At 40.7% G+C, this 16,277-nt stretch overlaps 1 protein-coding gene across 1 annotated transcript in view; it reads left to right on the forward strand.

Moving 5' to 3' along the window:
• Positions 1-3,253: 3,253 nt before the first annotated feature.
• The window catches only part of nedd9 (neural precursor cell expressed, developmentally down-regulated 9), a 34,173-nt gene continuing 21,149 nt past the window's right edge, over positions 3,254-16,277 (forward strand). The window contains exon 1 of the mRNA XM_015031559.1: positions 3,254-3,465. Within this exon, the coding sequence (XP_014887045.1) occupies positions 3,454-3,465 (12 nt within the window). The 5' untranslated portion in view covers positions 3,254-3,453. The remainder of the gene's footprint in view (positions 3,466-16,277) is intronic.

A 16,277-nucleotide genomic window follows, 5' to 3' on the forward strand; every position in this document is an offset into this window, starting at 1 on the left:
ATGCAAAATATACATAAAGCAATCCAGACTTCTCAAAAATGCTATGTAGTTGCATTTTATTCAAGCTGAAGTATATAACTAATAAAAAATATGTTTTCTCCATATTTGTTAAAGCTGTCACGATGTCGTAGCAGTTTGTTATTAGACATAATCTGTGAAAACAATCAATCTCCTCCATCTCCTTCCTGAATTATTATTACTGGCTAAAGTAATGCATCGTTCTGACCAAAACAACCAATCAGAACCAGTAGGATGCTCTTAGCGCTGTCAATCATCCTCATTCACTCACTGCTAAATGTGCTAATGGGGGAGAAACAACTTATCATTACAAGAAACTGTTTATCTGCCGTCATTGGTAGCTATGCTAACTAAACTGAGCACTCACAGTTTGAATCTGCACAGCTCTGTGCTAGGCTAGCTGCAGCACGGCACAAATCGAGGGGCAGGAAGGATGAGCAGCACCACATGAGATTGTGATTGACAGCAGTAAAACTCTCCTGCCACTGACTGGTTGTTTCTAGAGAACCCTGGGAGAAAGCAGCAGAAATAGATTTTTCACAGATTACCTCTCATACCATACTGTCACAACATAATGACAATTTTAAAAAATATGTGAAAAAAATATTAATATAAAAGTTACTGCAGCTTTAATTTCACTCAGGAAAGGACGGGTCAGGAGGGTCAGTGTTCTCCTTAGGCCTCTAATGAGCCATCATTTCATCCAGGTGTGTTAAACCAGGGAGAGAACTAAAACATGCAGGACCGACTTTGGGCACCCCTGAATTAGGGTGTTAAAAATGAATCACTTTTTTTTTTCTTTTTTACATCCAAAATTTCTAGCCTGTTTTTAGCGTCTGATCTGATGCAGATATGCTAACAAGAAGCGAATCTGCTTCAGATTAATGAAGAAGTGGCTTCTCTGGTCCCACTGAGGGTTAATTTCTGCTTCGATCTGACTGGAGGCCAGAAAAGACTATTGTTGTGTTCAAGTTGTGCTAAAGGAGATAGGCTACTGGCGAAGCTATTCAGGCCTAACATAGCATCTGAGTGCTAAACATGTAGCAGCAGCATAGAAAGCTAACATCAGCATCCACAGTCTACATTTCTAAAGAAGCTCCATGAATGATCAGGAGTTCCTGAAACTCTGAAAAGCTGAACTTTGCTCCAATCTGATGGTTGAAGAGCCTGAAGGACAGATTAAAACCATAAATGTCTTTGCTGTTCAGCTCCTTTGGCTATTCATTCAGTAATTTAGCAGCAAAAAGGGGATTTTGAACTGAAAATGTTGCTTATTTTGTCTATATGTAGGTTTTGATTAAAATTGTGCTTCATTAATTAAAGATGCTACAATTAACTAGAATTTAAAACAATAATCAAGTGTAACCACTAATAAAAATAAACAATGTTTAATGAATTTGTCTTCAGGAAGCAGAGGGATGCTGTGATAAAATCCATCTTCACAAGAGGAAGTCGAAGTTAAAAAAAAAATCAACTTTACAGCTTCTGGTAAATTTCTGTTCATAGCCTGAACTGAACTTCCTGCAAGGGGCAGCTGGACAAACTGGATACCTAACGACAAGAGCTGCATAAAACCTGAAATGTCTTCAGGGCAGGTTGACCCTGAAGCAGAAGAGCTGCAGCAGTAGAAGAAGAGCTGCAGTAGTAGAAGAGCTGCAGCAGTAGAAGAAGAGCTGGAGCAATAGAAGAAGAGCTGGAGCAGTAGAAGAAGAGCTGCAGCAGTAGAAGAGCTGCAGCAGCAGAAGAAGAGCTGCAGCAGTAGAAGAGCTGCAGCAGTAGAAGAGCTGCAGCAGTAGAAGAGCTGCAGTAGTAGAAGAGCTGCAGCAGTAGAAGAGCTGCAGCAGCAGAAGACCTGCAGCAGCAGAAGAAGAGCTGCAGCAGTAGAAGAGCTGCAGCAGTAGAAGAAGAGCTGCAGCAGTAGAAGAGCTGCAGGCTGGCCCTGTAGCAGATAACAGAAGTGTCAGAAGCCACTATCTGGTGTTGCAGGTTTCTGTGAAATCATTCTGTGTTTCCGTGCAGATGAAATGTGCTGCATAAACTCACTTCCTTCACAGTTTGAAATAAACCTACTGAACTTCCTGATCTGTCGTCAGAAAGATCATGCAGAAGATAACTGTCGGCTCGCTGTTCACAGATAATTAGAGGATGTCACATTATAAATAACATTTTAGTTTTGGATTAAAAGTTTTTCAACAGAAGCTGAAAGTTTGGAAACGTCAGTGACTGAAGAGCTAGACTTTGTATTTAGCCAGTTTTTACTTTGATTGTTGACTCCTGAATAATAAAAACCACTAAAACATTGAGTGACCACATGTTTGTTATTGGCTAATTGTCCACAAGCTTGACCTTATGATGACAATAAAAACAAATGTTCATTCCTGTTATATTTAATATGATTTAGTTGAAGCTCTTTCAAGACAAGAAAATAAAAATAAATATTTATTTTAGCTGCAGAATATCTTGAGAAACAAATGTCATCCCTGTGTTAATGTGTGCAATATCTGTTTTGCTATTACATTTCAAAAGTTATGCATTTAAGCTCTTCTGACCAATAGGACATGTTTTAAATATTATAATTTATAAATATATTGTTTTATTATAACTAAACAGTTACTTTCAACAAAAGTACATTCTGAAAACCATTAAGCAGATATTAAGCATCTCATTATGCCTGCAGGTCTGTGATAAAATGTTTTTATTGATCCGATGTTATAATGTTTTTGTGTTTTTATAGTTGAAAGCAGAATATAACAATAGAAATAAAAAATTTAAAACATTTATCTGTGTGGAGTTAATCTATATGTGTTTCACTTAATGACATATATGAACTTTTCAATAATATTCTAATCTATTAAGTATTACTCTGTTCTGGATATGTATAAAAGACAATCATAATAATTGATTATGATAATAATCATTGATTATTAATATCAATTAATAAAAAGTAGCAAAAAAACTTTAATCTAACTTTTTAAAACATTTTTAAAAATTCATTTACAATATAAACTATAATTCATCTTTATTTTTTATTAACAGAATATGCCTTTTAAAAAAAAATAGGGCGATTTATAAGGTGGATTTTACTGTGAGCTTTTATTTTGTTACTTTTACTGACTTTTTTTAGGGTGACGTCATATTTGTAGCGGACGGAGTAGTGGGTGGGATCAGAATGTCGCGCTGACCAATCAGCGGCCGTGTGAGCAGCGGGGCGCCGCAGCCAGTCGGTGTGGAGCAGCAGTCCGGTCGGAGCGGAGCAGAAAGCGGTGCTGCGCCTCTCAGACGGATTTCTGCGTGTTTCTCCGTGGATGTGGCTGCGGATGGATCGGTAATTGAAAGACGAACTTCCTCCGGTCTGCTGTCTTTTACATGAGTCGCTGCTGGTCGTCATAAACCGGATATTTGTGATATCTTTTTTGGATTTGGACAAGAAGCAGGATGAAATATAAAGTAAGTACGCGATTGGTTACTTTCTGCCGCCGCTTCTGTCAGAAATATTTCTGCTGAGTTTCTGCTTGAGATTTGATATTTAAAGTCCCAAACCTTTAAAATACGAACAGATTTTTGACAATAAAGGAGGAACTTCACAAAGGAAACGATGACAGTTTTTCAAACTGCAGCTGATGTGGTTCAGAGCGCAGGTTTAAATTTGCTGTCAGCAGAGGCGCAAATATGAAAAAACTCCCCCCAGTTGGAGCTTGGAGCCGCCAGGGCCCCCATGTTAAAAACTAAAAACAGGAGCAGAGTCCGGGCCTGGACTCAGGTTTTACTTTGGCGTGGCCAGCTGCAGGAACCAACCTATAATCATGTGGGCTGGATGATGAGAGTTAAAGCCTGGAAATATATGTGACGCCATCCAGAACCTCAGTAAACTGCAGCAGAGGCAGAAAAATGTTTTTTTTTTAAGTTAGTGAACTCAAACTGAGGTTTACTTCTAGATCTTTGGTGAAAGAAAAACAAAGATCTCTGCAGACAATACAAAACTGAAAAACTACAGTAATGGCAGCTGTTTTCTACTCTGTCAACAGTTTAATAATTATTAATGACTTTCATCAATAGTTGTAATAGTTTTATTATTTGTTTCCAAAATCCAGATTACATTTAGATTAATACTTCTTGAAGCTAACAGTTAATATAACAAATGTTATATTAATGTGACAGTTCTTCATCTTAACGGATAATTATGTTTTAAACAGTTTTGCCTGTCATAAAAAACATGTTCTGGAAACATTTTTGTAAAAATACTGTCAGACTTATTAAAGTCTCTATTAACTGTAGAAAACTCTTGGCCTTTCCTTTGTTCTTTAAGGGAAAAGTTTTGATCTAGTTTGATATTTGTGATCAAATTACACAAAAAAACCTAAATTATGATGAAATTTCCAGCTAAAGATTGAAAATTAAAAGCAAATTTGTTTGAAGATATAAATAACACTTATGGTTTGGCTAAATATTACAAACAGTGAGAATCGCCTGCAGGTGCAGCTGGGGTTAGGGTGAAATCGACATTTAAAATAGCTTATCATGCTATTCTCACGGTTGTCGGAAATGATCCACAACCTGTTGGTAATTTTCTATTTCTCTCAGCCTAAATGCTGCAGGAAAACAGTTTAAAACAGAACTGTGTAAAGGCCAGGCAGCTGAGCACAGATCTGTAAAAACCTGACGTGACGATCCTGATTTCGACCCGTAACCAGAAAAGCCGCAAAATATTATTAGGGGAGAAAAAAACGGATTCACGTAAGAATCACAATTCTTATTTACTACGATTCAGAGTCTATTTAAAAACTAAAAAAGTCTGCTGGCTGCCGGCCTCCATTTTGTTACAAGGTGGGATGTTCAGACGTTGCCATGGAGACGGTACTGGAACGTACGCCTACGAGGAAATCACCAAAACAAGGAGGAAACGATTTAACTGGATCTATCTTCGTTGAAGGAAAACATTGGGACTCATTTTAGTTTGTTTTTTTTAACAAATTCCCGGGGCGACCCGGCTTGTCATGACAATATAAGAACTTTGGGAAGCCAGGGTTCGCCGTTCCCTCCGGTACAGAGCTCTGGGAGGCGTGCTGCGATTGGTCAGAGGTCTGTGGCCATGTTTTATGGAGAAATGGTGATATTTCTCTTCAGCTAATCTGATTCCAGATTGTATCGGGGTGAAAGGTGTTAATCCAGTGCAGTGAGGAATTCTGTCCAGTTTTTACAATGCTTTACTAAATAACTACAAAGTGCAGACGTGGCCTGGTAGGCGGGTCACAGCGACTGATTTTAAGACCTTTGTGAAGGCAGATAAGATCAGTTTCACTTGTACGTATCGGCTGATCGCCAGGCTCCCAAATTAAGGAAATCTGGGCCAATTTATCAGTGCATATAATGGTTGGAAAGGGAATGAATGGTTCTTTACAGTTCATTACAGGAGAGCTCAGCTCAACTTCCTGCACCGGATCCTTATTATCTGATCAGAGTTAAACTTTGTTCTGGTTTAAACAAACCACTGCGACTGAAGCAGACGGGCCCAGAAGATGGCCGCAGTCGATGCACGTCGGCCATTTTTCTGTTATGAAACGTGGATGATGAAGATGTTGTCCTGATCATCTTCATCATCCACTTTTCTCAGTTTGATGCATCTTTGGTGTTTGCATAACTGAAAGTTCTCTGTTTCTGCAGTTCATGGCCTTTAGCATACTGCTGGAGCTGTCAGAGCTGCCAAAAATGGATTTGAAGTTAGAAATTCAAATAATTATAGTGCTAATTTCTGGTTTCCACTAGAGAAAAACAAATAATGAAAGTATATTTTTGGAAAAAAGGGATGTGAGCAGCACTTTAAATTAAGACGATTATTAAAAGAAGGCATGAAATTTATTTTCTATTATATAGATATTACTGTAACATAGATAAAACTACATTGGTAGAAACAAGAACAGGAAGTGTGTCAGTCTTTCTGTGAAAAAGCTTCCTATATTTATCGTAGCTTAATAAATGGGTCGCGCCCAGACCTGGTTTCAGTCAGAGCCGCTGGATGTTTGTGGTTGTATTTACTGCTAAACTAAAATGAAAGCCAAAAAGGAGATAAAAGATGAGTTCTTAGTTTTCTACTGAATATTTTCCATTTCAACATTTTGTCAGTGAAAACTGATCCATCTTCAACTTCCTGTGCTGGAGGACCAAATTGCACCATTTTTGGGTCCCATAAGGCCCGCAGGCCACACTTTGGACAGCCCTGATATTGTTAGTGCAGGTTTCCGAGTTTTCATCCCAGACATTTTAACCAGCCAGAGGCCAGCTGGGCTTCATATCAAACACCAGGAGCTTCAAGGTTTCTTCTCTGGGTTGTTGGATCCAGGACCTTCATCCCAGTCCTGCTGAGTCACGGCCCTGTTGCCTGCACCCTAATCACAGGCCAGCAGGAGGAGGAGGATGGTTTGGGTGTGAGCGTCTCCATGGTGACAGTGGTCATGGTAAACAGGGAGACTTATCAGTGGAAGCCGATGAACACCCTCTGCTGATAATAAACACGATCTCGTCACACCGCATCGCCAGAGGAGTCCAGCAGGATTATCGGGTTCCAGCTGCTCCCAGATCAGTTAAAGAGGGTCAGAATTTCCTACGTCCATCCAGGCTGATCCACAGAGACACGAACAGAAGATCATTCACAGAAGCTTCAGGAGTTTATGAGAAATAAAACCTTAAAGATAAATATGGGTAAAAAAAATCCAGAAAAAGAAATTAAATGAGAGAAGATGGGAGTTCACAACTCTATTCTTTATGTTTAACTTTACTAAACCATCCATCCATCCATCCATCCATCCATCTCCATCCATCTCCATCCATCCATCCATGGTATATCTTGGCGTTTGGGACCACAGCTGCCCATGAATTGCTAAAATCTGCGAATAGTTGAAACTCATGAAAACACTTCTGCCTATTTTAACAGTTAAAACACCAAATGTACCTTAATATACATTAATATTATATTAAAGTATAATATTAATATGTGCTAAGATGACTAAGATGGAAGCCATCTTAGCACTACGCAGAAGCTAACATCTACTGTCTTCCTTATCTTTGGGTTCAGCGAATCTGTGAAGGATAGTGAAAGGCGCCAGACGTCGGAGCATATTCTGCAAATGTGTGTTCATTAGCTCTTTCTCAGAAAATCCAAAAAACCATCTTGAGCGAGTATAAAAACATTTTTGCAAAATTGAGAAAACAATTTAGTATTTTGCCATTTCCATCAACCTTGAAGCAATACTTCAAAATACTCATCACTGAAAGCACCCAAACATCACATGAAACCCAGATTTTGAGAGTGTTTCTGCTGCTGTGAGGCTCAGGTCGAGGTGATTCAGTTTGAACATGGTGACGTTGGGATCTGGTTTCCCTGGAACCTTCTCATTCTCTGCAGATGATGTCAGTGTTGCAGAAATAGCTACACAGTCACAGCCAGGAGGAGCGATTAGGCGAACCCAAACTCAGTGTTTCCCTCTGAGTTTCTTGGGTTCAGACTTCAGGCAGTGGGCCAACATAGTTGGAGGAGAGTTGACATTGTTCTGAGAGCGAGGAGGAGGAGGAGGTGCTGAAAGGGGCTGCAGAAATGAAAGAGGGGGTGGGGGTGGGAGGTCGAGGAGCTCCCTGGGAGAATAAGAGCATTCCGGGCGATGGTTCATGGGAGGCTGGTCCAGAAGATGCACCGATTGTTTCAAGGTGCCCCCCTTTACATTGTTAACGAGCCGTTTCTTTTCTGCTCCTGTCTGCTTCAGTGTTTACGTGTCAGAGCAGCGGTTCCTGAATGAGACGCTTGTTTTCAGCTCAGAGGAAACCAGAGGTCGACCCTCCAAACCAACAGTTTCACACTAAATGATCAAACCTGTAATGTGGCCAAGATGCATCTCAGCTCCTGTGTCACAGTGACAAAAGCAGCAGAAAAAGGTTTAGCGGTTCTGATCGGTTTAAAAGTGCCTGGAAGGAAGGTTTGGTGTCATGACTGAAACCTGAGCAGAATTGGACTAAAATTAAATTTTTCTGACTACATATGAACAGAATAATGCTGAAGAGCGGTTTGCCTGCAGGTTAACCAGTCGTGTTTCCTGCTGCTGTTTGACCCATTTTCCTACAAGCAGCATCTTTCAGCTCGTCTACAGAAAAGCAAGGATGATAACGGAGGTGTGTTAGGTCAACAGTCAGGTTCTGTTGAGTTGTAGGCACTGATACCGGACCACAACGGGTCTAAAACTTTCATAAGAAGTTTTTTTTTTTTTTTTTTACCAGAAATGCACCAAAGTATTGACCTGCTTCCTTCAAGGACGTCTCCAGCTGGCACTCACTGAGAGCGTCTGTAACCAGAACTGTGACTATAATAATAATAATAACAATAATAATAACGGAGGAAGTTGAGCTCTCAGAGGAGAATTCAAATGATTCCTCTCTCAGAGGAGGAATCATTTGAATTCTCCTCTGAGAGCTGGTTGATTTTCTCTCAACCAGCTTTGAAGCTTTCAGTTGGAATCAAACCTGCTGAAACCAATTTCACATGGTTTTCCCTGTCTGGCGATCTTAAGAACGCTCCGATTATCCAGATGGCTCTAAAGATAATCGTAGTGGACATTTCTGCTATGTGCTCAGAGCTATCCGGTCCTTTTGGAATAACGTTGGGTCCGCTCTGTTCTAAAATCTGGAATATTCAACATGTGGAATTGCCGATGAATGTGATGGAAACATGGAGCGGATCCCAAATACAGAAGACAAAACAGCTGCCAGGGTGAAGCAGAAAGTCCAGAGAATGTTGGAGAGGTCTTTGTGTCGTTTTTTTCTCCGTTAATCGTCCACAGACTTTCCCCATTGCTTCTGTCTGGTTGGTCATATTTATTTCTCTGAACTCACATTTGGGCTCAAAGTTCTGTGACATGTAATGTCGGTGAGTAAAATCGGTTTGTAAGTGGTTTGCTGCAACTGTAGAACCAATCTTTTATAATATTTCATCACCGTGTGTCGGGTCTCATAGGTTTTGAAAATCAGCAGATAATTTTTAAATCTTGTGTGAAGTGAACCAGGCTTAACTCTGCCAAGGAACCTCCAAGGCATTTCCTTCTAGTTTTATTTTTATGTGTCGATGCGTTATATAGTTATACAGTAAAGTTATATAGTTTAAATGTTTTCTGTCCAGCTTCAGATATTGACCCAGATCCCTCTGGTTTTCCATGCATCTCATGTCAAACACCCTGAACTCCCTCTGAGTGATTACAGAGCCGGTTGTTTGTTGTCCTGATAAAAGTGGGAATGTTGAGGGATTCATCCCAGACGGACTTGGCGGTCTCGTCTTTGTGTCTCTGACATCTCTGCGTAGCGTGAAATCAGAGGGACACTGCAGTGAATCTCCGGCTCATTGGGGATTCCTGTATGCTAAACCATCCAATGTGGCCCCGCGGAGATACCACTCAACATATTTCACATGTCAGCTAATGCCCCCCCGCGGGGATTACTGTTGGTCTCCAAGGGTTACCATGATGCTGAGGCGCAACCTCGCCTGGCATCACCATGAAGCTGGGAAATAATCCTGCAGGGAGGCTCTCAGATCATCATCCAAGCTGTAAATCACTTCAGGACAGACGTCTGTCGCAGATTTAATGTGTTCCCGCTGAAGTCCCAGGATGAATCGTTGTTTCCTCAGGACCTAATGACAGCTTAGAGAGACGGAGAGGAGTCCGGTCTGTTTGCAGGAAGAGCTGCAGGGCGAGGAGGGAAGACTACCTTGGAGTTTATGTGGTTGTAAAATCAGCAGAAAAACACAAAATGAGAGGAAGAAGAACCTGCTGAGCCTGGATTGTTTCCTGTGACTGAGGGCGTTGCAGCAGAGCAAACGTCCTGTTTCATCAGGAGCTTAACGGCTCCAGACTGACAGCAGGAACCCAGCAGAGGGACTCTTTATAACACGACACATATGAAAGTCGTTCCCGTTTAAAAACCTGAATTCAGAAACAGCAGAGAATTTCAAAACGCTTTACAAAAAGAACAAACAGAAATTCTTCCTTTAGCATGACCATTTAATGAGAAGTTGTTTAGTGAGATTAGGCACAGGTTCTGAGCGTAGGTTATTATTTCTAATATTTTTTCATATTTTTGTCCTTTTATTTGGCAACATACCGCTGTGGGGCCCTGGTATCCGAAGAGGTTAGCGATGACAGCTGGACACTAAAATCCAAGATATTGTAATGTTTTTTTTTTGTTTGTTGTTTTGCTTTAGAAATATCATATATTACTGGAATTTTGTGATAAATTTTAAAAAAAGAGAAAAAATCAGTGGACCTGAAATGTCCACCCGCTTCTGCGTAATAAAAAAAGTCTCAATGACAAAATCCTTAAGGTGAACGAAAACATCCGACTGCGTATAAAAGCTGATGTACGTTTGGGGTGAAAAAGTCCAAACCAACAGAAGAATGACCAGAAAACGAAGCAAAGTCCATTTTCTTCATCTGTCCTCTGATAGTTGATTTTTGACTCAGATTTTCTCCTGATTTGTTGACTTTCTGGTCTTTGGAGACGATTGTATGGAATTGCGTAAACCGCTGCTCTATCGGGGCTTTTAACGTCTGAAACTCTAATTTAGAATTTCATGTTTCATTGCTGTTATATTTAGTAAGATATTAGAAAACCCAGCACAGCCTAATTAGCTCATGTGTTGATACTCATGGTAATTTACAGTTAGAGCAGAATCTGGATAAAAGTTGAACAAGAGGAGATATTTTCAGACTAAATTTCATATTTCAGGTTTTCCTGCTGCAGATGAAAACATCTGGAGAGACTGAAGCAGTTTTGCAGGTGAAGATTTTAAGCTGAACTGAGCTAAAAGCTGCTGCTGCCTGTTTAAAGGCAGGAGACTGGATGTAAATAAATGATTCAGAGTAAAGTGGGTGAAGATGTGGGACAGAGAGTTTACCCACGTCATGACTTGGCTCCTGAACATACAGATTACAGCTGCGTATGTTGCTTTGTTGCCAGGGAAACTCCCTCCTCTCGTCATGATTACGCTGCAGCGATCAGTTTGTGGCTCAGCTTCACATCCTGCTGCGGACCTGCCGCTCTGACACTGCAGGGCGTGGAGGTTTCCTCTGCAGCCAGCGGGGCCCAGTCATGTTTACTCTGGGGACAAAGGCGGCTTTTTATGCTCACACTGACAGGAGCTTTCTCTGTTCTCCAGTTTAAACGCCTGAAAGGCCAAAAGTGACGTAAAGATCAACATTGAAGTGATTTCCTCTGAGCAGCGAGCTCTTCCTTCAGGAGCAGGGCTACTGTTTGCACCATTTGGCAGAAAGGCACTGATCACACCTGATTCAGACTTGTTCCTATTCTAACCGTGCTTTCATCATTTTTTTATTGTGCATTTTGAAGTATCGCATTAGAAAAAAGTAGATGGAAGCAGCAAAATTCAAATTAACTTTTTTAATTTTGCAAAAGACATTTTTATGCTCACTTGAGATGGTTTTTAGCTTTTATGAAAAAGAGTTAATGTGCTAAAGCGGAGGTGGAAACACATTTGCTGAATAAGTTCTAACATAGTGAACGCTCTCATTCACTGGTGGCTCGGTGCCTTACCAGAGGCACCAAACTCTGAGAATTTTCTAAGTCCAAACTTCCAGTTGGAGGGCAGGACTCTTTTTCCATGTTAGTTAGCAACTTCTACTTCCTGTTTATTACCATCATACGTAGCATCAACATTAGGGCTGTAGTGATACAATAATCTCATGATACGATATACAATATTCTGCTCACAATACGATATATAGTGCAATATTCATTAAACGATACAATTCAATACACTTTTGCGATTTTCTGAAAGATTTTAGAGGGACAGAGTGATTTTGGTGACATTTTGTGACTGTTATAGAGTTGGATTGAATTAATTTAACTGAAAACTGATTAAAAGCACCAACTACACAATACCTGACTCTGGTGGGACATGGACACAGACTTAAAGTCAACAGCTGGACAAAATGAATCAAAGAAGTGGTGAGAAAACATGTTTCTTTTAATTGAAACAGTACAAACTGTAGCTTACATGCATTTGTAAAGTAAATAAAGTGCACCAAGTACCTGCTATACATAGTTTGATACCTTTTTAACCTTGAGACTTAACATCTGAAGGAATCACTCTAAGCCTGATGACCTAATCACTCTCCCGGCGAAGCAAGCAGTGAGTGAGCAAGGTGACAGTTGGATGCTACAATACTTGGGGATGAATATCGATTTTTTCTAAGAAAGAAAATATCGATATATATCGCAAAATTGATATTATTACACAGCCCTAATCAACATCTGATGAAAATACACTTTACATTTACCAGTAGATGAAAACAAAACTACATTGCCTTTCTTTTTTGTAACATTTTAAAAGTTCGCTCAAAATTTGCATGAAACAGCTCCAGCTTGCATCCATCTACATGCTGCCTGTGGTGCATTTCTAATGCGTTAATTTTAATTGATAAATTTCAAAGATTTTACCTGTTAAAAATTTTGATGCAATTAATCACTTTTCTTTTCATAAAAAAAGACCTGGGTGGAACCTTCATGTTCACGTTTCTGGTACACCCGTAAATCTGACGCACAAGCAACATCCGCAAGTGGGAGACAATTAATTTTATCTCTAATGTTTTAGAATTCCTGAAGAAAATCTTTTCTAGAGCATCGCGAATGGTGTATTAACATTTATGCTGGATTTATTGCACTAAAAGCTTTTGGAGAAGATTACTTAGTGAAATATCTGGGGCAGTCTTGATGAAAGTCAGTCTGATTCATAAAAACAAGCCAGATAATAATTGAGTCACTGATGATGTTTATCTGTCAATTCACTGTTCTTTTGCAGTCAGAGGCTTTAAAACCGCTAGATGAGCAAAAACTTCCGCTGATGTTCTCATTTCTGTGGTTTTAACCCAATGCTGCAGAGCTCTGGGCGTGCCGGCGTTATGAACAACATGGTGAAGAAGCTGATCGGGTGCCAATGAGCTCTCAGATGATATTCTTTAGAATAATGTCTCATTTTTTGAATGTAAATAACCGAACCTGATGACAGAGGCTCTGATAAAACCTCATTCTGGTGAGGTTTTATCAGAGCCTGTGTGATCTCAGACCAGGTAGCCAGAAACTTTGCCTTCTGCTCTGCCCTCAGAGATAAAGCATTGCTTGTTTACAGTCGGTTGCGACTCTTTGTGCTGTATTGATTTATGGTTGGTTGCGTAAGGCATTATTGGCTGTATTGTGTCACGTCCCCTCTAAAGCCTCTGTGGTGTAAAGATGTTAACACATGGCAGCCGGTTACGAAAACGGCCTGAGCTCGGAACAGCTTCCCAAGAGCCTGCCCGACCAGAACCTTCACACGGCCCATTTATCTGAACTGGCTTTCACCCGCAGCAGGCCTCACTCCACGGAGCGGCTCGGAAAAGTCATCAGTTCCTCATTACCGTCATTACTATAATTATGTTCTATATTGAGACGCAGAAACGAGGCCAGATGAGAGTGTGTGAACCACCGCCGGGACACGTGCTGCAGCGGTGCGGCCTGTTCCATCCCGCCGACGCCCCCCCACCTTCTCGGTGGAGCGGACCGCCGCTTTTAGGAGCAGGTTGTTTGTTTGGGCTCAAAACAGAAGAGCGCTGGTTGCCATGGGAACCTGGGTTGTGTGTTTGGAGAAATCATCAGCCAAAGCCGCCTTCATCCTGATGAGAGGAAACCACCCAGAACGCTTGCTGAAAGAAAAAGGTGGGGTTCGTTACGCAACGGCCGTCCTTTATTTCTGGAAAGGTTCAAGCAGAGCTGGAGCCAATCAGAACACACTGGTACCGTCTGTGTTGACGCAGACATCGGATCAGAGTCAGGTTCATTTCTTCCTGTACTAAAGGAGGGGGGTGTCATTTCTTTTTCAGGTGGATTAATTTCCTCAAATCACTCTACATCCTGCCACTGTTTTCTGATTTTACTACAAACTCGACCAATCAGAAAGAACCATACCACCCAGTTCCAGTTCAGCAAAGTCCGCCTGTTTGTTTTTGTGATGGTAGGAGACCAAAGAGGAGTCTAATGGTTGCTCTGGAGACATGGTGACATGGTGAATACAATTGAAAGTGGTTCATGTGTGCTGTGTTGTAACTCTAGTACTAAATCTGTAATTCCTACAACTTTTTATTGTCATGTTTTGGGTCTCAGGTTCTGAAAATTGTCCGACAAACTTAAAATCTTAAAAAGCAGACAGGTGTGCTGGTTTCCTCTCCAGTCATTTCTACATGGGTAGATTCATTTTCTGTTTGTCCAGCGGCTGCTGAACCTGGGTCTTTCTGCATGGAGTTTACATGCGTGGGTTTTCTCCAGGTGGACTGACGACCTGTCCAGGGTGTACCCCATCCTCTCATTTCCTCATGCCACTCGTTTCTCTAAAACAGAACCAGTGAGCCATTGTTTGTTAGATTTGTCAAATATTTGAAAAACCATAAGATTAACCCTGATCTGGATGCCTCTATATAGTTGACCCATTCGGTGCTCTAGTTTGGTTTGCCTCCAACAGTTTGGGCTTCCTTAGATGGAGATCTAAACACTGTTAGGACCATGCAAACATTGGATTGTTTACTCGGTTCTGATTTGAACATCTGGACTCAAACCCAAACAGGTTTGTTAGCGTAGCAGCTCAGATCGATAGATCTTCAGACAGATCTGTTGTTTTTACAGCCAACAACCAGTTCAGACCAGTTAAAGGTCATGTTTACTGCTTCACACCAAGCCTCAGATATCATCTTTGAAATCCACCATTCACCATCTGCAGAGATGCTATAAAAGTGACGATGATTCATCAAGTGACGTTGTCTGTTCTGTTTATCTCCCTAATAAAAAAAAGAACCGCAGTGAGAAGCTGTGAAAATGTGTCAGACCATTTCCTTTGGGATCTCTGCGGTCTCCAGACTCATCATAGCTGATGAGGTCCTACGTTTGGTGGGCGAGTTTTTCTATAAACTCAAAACAAAACTGGCTGGTCTGAACGACGTCACAGAGTTTCAGAAATTCATCAGAAACGTCTGACACTATGGGGCAAAGATAATGAAGGTGTTCACCAGAGACTGGGACTGGGACTACTTTTGTTCTGCCAGTTTGCCAATGAATACTCTACTGTAGCCATACGTACTGCATTTTCCTTGCTGTGGTCTGGATGTGTAGTTCTTGAGCTTTATGAGGGCCTTTTATGTGGACTTTGGGGAGGCAGTTACTCATTTTCAGTCCAAAACTAGAACATTTACTGGAATTATTTCCCAAGTGGACCTACAAAGAGCTAAAAAGGTTCATTGTAATGGATCGTTCAGGTGCTTACTTGAGGTTTCCCCTAAATCTTGCAAATATGACTTTCAGATTCTGTTTATATGCTTATGGTGGACATTAAAACAGTGGACTCTTATCAATGCCTGGGTGTTCACCTGAACAATAAACTGGTCAGGACTCAGCTGACTACCTGCTGAGGAGGCTGAGGGCTTTGTGAGTGCAGGGGGCGCTGTTGAAGATCTTTCTGCATCCAAAGTCATATAAAGTAGTATTACCGCAGGTCCTTCCCTTCCTCCCCGCAGCTGTTTGACTCTGTAATCATCACTGCTCCCAACAAACTCAATAAGTGTTTACATCCCTGCTGGTATCTGCACAGTTGTAAAGTTCTTGTGAAACACTATTTTTGGTTTGCTGAATTAGAATCTGTTATTTGTGGCTTCAGGAGTAACTTAGAATTTGAGAGTTTTTTTGTTGTTGTTTTTTTTTGGAAGATTTTCTTGAAAAGTATCCAGAGTAAAGACTCCTCTTCAACATGAAGAAAGGCATAGAAAACTTTTGCTTATACTCTTCATTCCTGATGTCAGATTTCCTAAGTGGTAAAATTACTGATCATATCTAAAATATCTTAATGGGATTTGTCCAAAGAACTGTTTCCAGTGCAAGTTTAGAGCCGGTTCTTACTTAAAATTGGTGGAAAACTGGCGCTACCTACGTAGTAATATTCCACTGAGTTAAGAAGGTGAGGATTATGTGTGGGCTAGTTCACCTTCTGCCTGTTTAGAAAATATTGAAAGTCCTTTATCATGTGGCATTTGTGGATGTAGACTCCTGGTTTACATTATATATATATATATATATATATATATATATATATATATATATATCCCCCATTTTGACCCCGAGGTCAAAGTGGGGGACACCCCCAAAGGTGGTGGAGAATGACCGATGCTTTTTTGTGGTGGATGTAGCAATAC

Source organism: Poecilia latipinna, unplaced genomic scaffold (assembly GCF_001443285.1).
Source record: "Poecilia latipinna isolate Pla-1442-1.1 unplaced genomic scaffold, P_latipinna-1.0 Scaffold211, whole genome shotgun sequence".
NCBI lineage: Eukaryota > Metazoa > Chordata > Actinopteri > Cyprinodontiformes > Poeciliidae > Poecilia > Poecilia latipinna.